We start from the raw sequence: 4,599 nt of genomic DNA on the forward strand, positions 1-4,599 counted from the left end.
AAGAAGGGAACTAGATCTAAGGGACAGAGACAGAAAAGAACCAGAGACTCCTGGAACATACGTCTATTAGAAACATAGAAATAGATTAGAGATAGATGGATGGATGGATGGATGGATGGATGGATGGATGGATGGATGGATGGATGGATGGATGGATAGATGGATAGATGATAAACAGAGATAGGGGAGGCAGAGACATCTAGGCATAGGGGCAGAGACACCCATAAAATAGGCAGGCTCAGGAGGCAGTCAGCAAAGAGGTACGTGCTGAACCAGGTTGAAGGTTCAAATTAACCCTTCCTCCCCATTCGCATCCCTCCCCCCATTTTTAATTAAGACGCCAGGGAGTAATAAATAATAAACAGTCTTTTTTTTTACTTAAATAAATTCAATAAAAAGTCAGAACAAAAAAACACACACAAATGATAAAATAAACTTTGAAATCCAAGTGCTTCGGGAGACACAACCCGATGGAACCCTTGGGGCAGGCAGGGTGGGCAAGTGGGGAGCATCCCTTCCTAGGGGTCCACTCCAATGCCTTCCCCACCACCGCTGGGGCCATGTGCGGGCGGCGGGGCCAGCTCCGCCGCGGGGATAGAACTTCTTTCTTAAATACACAAATATATTATATTCAATATGAATCGTGTCTGTTTCCAGCAGAAAAAAAAAACAAAAACAAAAACAACAACGTACAAAACAGAGTACAGAGGGTCGCCCCAGAGGTGTGGGGGCCCAGGCCAAGGTGGGGCTTGTAAACTTCAAGATTGGAACTAGTGGGTGAAGTGGGGAAGGAAGAGAGCGAGCCGACAGGCGCGCTGGGCGGGGCCCCTCAGTCCAGTCCAGTGCCCTCCAGGTGGCCCTGCCCTCCTCCCGCGTCTCAGAGTCTGCGGCCCGCCCATACCCGGGCAGAATCACGCGCGGCGGGGGCGTGAGGGGGAGAGTCAGTCACGCAGCCGGGTCCGTGGGTGGGCCGCGCGTGGGCTCAGAAGTTCTGCATCTTGACGGCCAGCAGCAGCTGGCAGCCGCTGTTGACGTGGCTCAGCACCTTCTGCTTGAGCTGCGCCACCTGTTCACGGAGCAGACTGGCCGTGTTCGAGAGCCCGGCATTTTCGGACTTGAGCGTTTTCACCTTGTCCTCGAGTCGCGCGATGCGCTCCAGCTTCCGTTTGCGGCACTTAGTGGCCGCCAGCCGGTTCCGCAGTCGTTTCCTCTCCACCTTGATGCGCTCCTGGTCCTCCATGTTGATGGGCGACACGGGTGGTGTCCCGTCCCTGCTGCGCGCCTCTGGCACCGTCTGTGGTTCCTCCTTGAAGGCCGCCAGCGGCCCCGCGCCTCCCGCAGCCCGGGCGCTCAGTCCCACAGCTGCCGGGTGACCCCCCGGGAAGGGCGGTCCGTGGGGGAGGTAGCTAATGGTGGCAGTAGGGTAGCCGCCCGCGGCCCCTGCGCCCGCGCCCCCCGTACCTCCACTAGTGCTGTAACTGGTGAGGTTGGTGTAGACAGGAGGTGGTTCGGGGCCCAGGGCCGAGGGACCATAAACGCTACTGGGGGGAGCTGGGGGCCCTGAGGTCGCCGAGCTGCCACTGCTGCTGCTCAGTGACACGTTGGGGGGCGTCACGTGGTTCATCTTGTGCAGGTCGTCAAGCGCTTTGACGAAGCCATCTGCGAAACCCTCCTGCTCCTCCGTCACACTGCGCGAGTAGAAGTACTGGCCCGGCGGCGTGGGCGTTGTGGTGATGAGCCCGTTGCTGTTCTGCGCTATGAGGCGCTCCAGCTCCGGAGATGCGAGCTTTAACGAGCCCGCCGGCCCCGCCGGGGCCTCGTTCTGAGGGGGAGGGGGAGGTCCCGAAAAGTAGGCACCACTCGCGTCCTCTGGCCCCGGTCCCCGACCGTGCCCTGGCCCCTTGAGGCTGCGATAGGGGTCAGCGGCAAGATTGAGTGCCAGGTTCTGTTTCAGTAGCTTATAATCGTGCAGTCCCAGTGCGCCGGCACCTCCCCGGCCGTAAGCTGCCGCCGGGTACGAATCATCGTGGTAGAAAGGTTGCTCCATCTTCGTGCACATCCAGGCGCCCGCGCGCCCAGCCGGCAGCTCCCGGCGCTCCCCTCAGCAGGGAGGAGGAGACCCCTGAGGCACTCGAGCTCGGATGTCTGGATGCCCTCTGGGCACGCTTTGGGAAGCTCGGGTCAGACCAGTCGCTTCTAGCTTCCGGAACGCACCTCGATGCTCAAATTGGGTTCTCCTGCTGTGCCCACTCTTCCCGGACTCAGTCTTCAGTAACCGCCCCCACCCCTCCAAGTCCCCAGAAAGCAATGGCAAGGCTCTTGTGTTAGTGAGGCAGATCTGACAGCAGGAACCCAAGTCCTGGCCTGATTCAGCTGGTCTCCTTTGCGCCGCGCCCTGTTTGCTAGCTGGCTCGAGCGATCCAGGCTCTATGGCTGCCTGCGGTTCTCAAGCTCCGGTTCCGTGCCTACAGCCTTCGGACTCCCCGCTTCTTTGCCGGCCTCGCTGCGTACCCCAGAGCCTTTATACGGCAGTGGCTGCGTAAGCGATCGCTGATTGGTTGTACAGGAGAACCAGGCCCCCGCCTCCTCCCGCACCCCACTCTCCCCCTCCCCGCCCAGTTTGCCGGGGCTCGGCGTGGGGAAGGGGGGGAGCAGGTTGGCGTCACTGCCAGGAAGCGCGTGTCCTTGTAAACAGCGGCGGCGGGACAGGGCCGGGCAAGGACAGGGCTGGGCTGGAACTGTACTGGGATGGGCCAGGGAGACAGGGAAACTGGGGGCCGGAGTAGGGGGCTGGAGGCGGGGCGGTGGAGACACAGGGCCTGGGAGACAGGAGAGAAGAAGGGGGCCGGGTCTGAGATATGAGAGAGGGTCTCCTAAGATCAACATGGGTATCGGGGGCAATGGAGCCTTAAATCGAGAAGCTGCTGTAACAAATCCCCAAGGGAACTCACCGACCCCTCTGCTAGAAAGACTCTGACATCCCGAGCCGCCCCACTCCCAACTACCCCCCGCCCCCCCCCCACACACACTGTCTGTTACTTACTCGCACCCTGCCTGACCCTCACTTACTTCCCCACCCTCACAGTCCAAAATCCCCTCCCTACTCTTTGTGTATTAGAAGGGTAAGGGCGGACCATAGGAAATAGGCAGGTGATCAGGACCTCCAGTGCCTCTTCACTCCTAGCCCCTAATCCCAGTATTGCTTGCTCCCCTAATAGGAGGTCTGACAGGGAAGGGCAGGACGCCTGAGTTCCTCTCCCACAGAATCACAGATTAGCAGAATTTAGAAATAATCGAGTTCAGCTCCCTTGTTCTACAGGAGGAGGAAACCAAGGAGGAAGGGCCAAAGGTAGTAAAAAGCAAAACCCATCTAGAGTCCAGGTTTCCTGACTCCAAGCCCCTATAGGGCCCCTTTTCACCTCACTTCCTCCCTTTGGGGATCTGGGTTGGTATCCGGGATGACTCCCCAGGGTGGCTCCAAACCCTAACTCTCTTCCCGGGAAACCTGCTTCAGAAAGAGCTAACTGCCGGAAATGTGGCAACGGGCCTGGAGCTAGGGGAGCAGGTACACATCCTGCCTTTGGAACTGCTCCCCCAGAGCAGGGGCAGGAATAGAACCACCTTTCTTCCCCAACAGGAACAGGTCGAGGCCTGACTCTGGAAGCCAGTTCTCTAAGTATCCCCATATCCCCAACAGTCAGACTCCTCTGGGCATTTCCAAGATGTTGAGGCCTCTGGTGGGGATGGAGGGATGCAGGAGGTCTGGACTTTGGTGGTGGTGGTGAGGGTTGCCAGAGTTTTTGTCTTCATCTCTAGCCTCTTGTACCATTGGCTGGTCTGAGGAAGAGGATGAGGCCAGAATGGATTGTAAAGTTTAATTCACCTCAGAGAGTGTTCAGCAGAGGCCAAGGATAGAAATGGGACCAGAAACGTGGGAAGCAGGAGCCTAAATGTCCACTATAGTCATGGGTTCCCTTTAACAGAGTTCCCAGTAGAGCCCAGATTAGGCTCTACCGCAGAGAAGGGGATGGGGGCGGGGTGGCAGAGCTCTTGTCATCGTCTCTATAGTAACCGAAAGGGGTCTAGGATATTGTATGCCCCAGGCTCCCAGGGAAGAGGAAGGGGCACAGTCTGCGAGCTGAATGGGGCCTGAGATACTCCTGCTCCTCCAGATGTCTGACCTTTCTGCAGGCCATTAAACCTCTGCCCCATCACATACCCTTATTCTTCCTGTTCCTACAGATCTCCCCAGTCCCCTGAGGCCCTTTCCTCTCTACAATCTTCACTCTCTGAACCTTTGTCTCCCAGATCGTCCCCCCACCCACCCCCAGGACCCCTGCCTTGCAATCTCTGCCCCATAGTGCCCCATAGATTTTTCCTCTGGATCGCTTCCCTCCGGTCTCCTCTGGCCTTTGCCGGGTCAGATTTTATTCCCCCGCCTCCTTCCCCGCAGCGTCCTAAATCCTTTCCCCGCCAGATTCAAACTCCAATCCCCCGTACTTCAAACTCGGGCTCTCAGACTAGGAACCTTTGCCCTACTGGTCCTCCAGGATCCTGTCCCCCTCCCCCCATTCAGACTTTCTGGCCCCGCCTTCCCAG

The 4,599-nt window shown here is 58.2% G+C and overlaps 1 protein-coding gene across 1 annotated transcript; it reads right to left on the minus strand.

Annotated features, from left to right (window-relative positions):
- Positions 1-355: 355 nt before the first annotated feature.
- Positions 356-2,511, minus strand: JUNB (JunB proto-oncogene, AP-1 transcription factor subunit). The gene has a single exon (XM_043978626.1). The coding sequence runs from the start codon at positions 2,057-2,059 to the stop codon at positions 983-985; it is 1,077 nt and encodes a 358-aa protein (XP_043834561.1). The 5' UTR covers positions 2,060-2,511; the 3' UTR covers positions 356-982.
- Positions 2,512-4,599: the final 2,088 nt, after the last annotated feature.

The sequence above is a fragment of the Dromiciops gliroides genome, chromosome 1, assembly GCF_019393635.1.
Source record: "Dromiciops gliroides isolate mDroGli1 chromosome 1, mDroGli1.pri, whole genome shotgun sequence".
NCBI lineage: Eukaryota > Metazoa > Chordata > Mammalia > Microbiotheria > Microbiotheriidae > Dromiciops > Dromiciops gliroides.

Excerpts from the sequence above, each read along its gene's own strand:
- JUNB (XM_043978626.1), bottom strand. The coding sequence starts at position 2,059 with ATGTGCACGAAGATGGAGCAACCTTTCTACCACGATGATTCGTACCCG.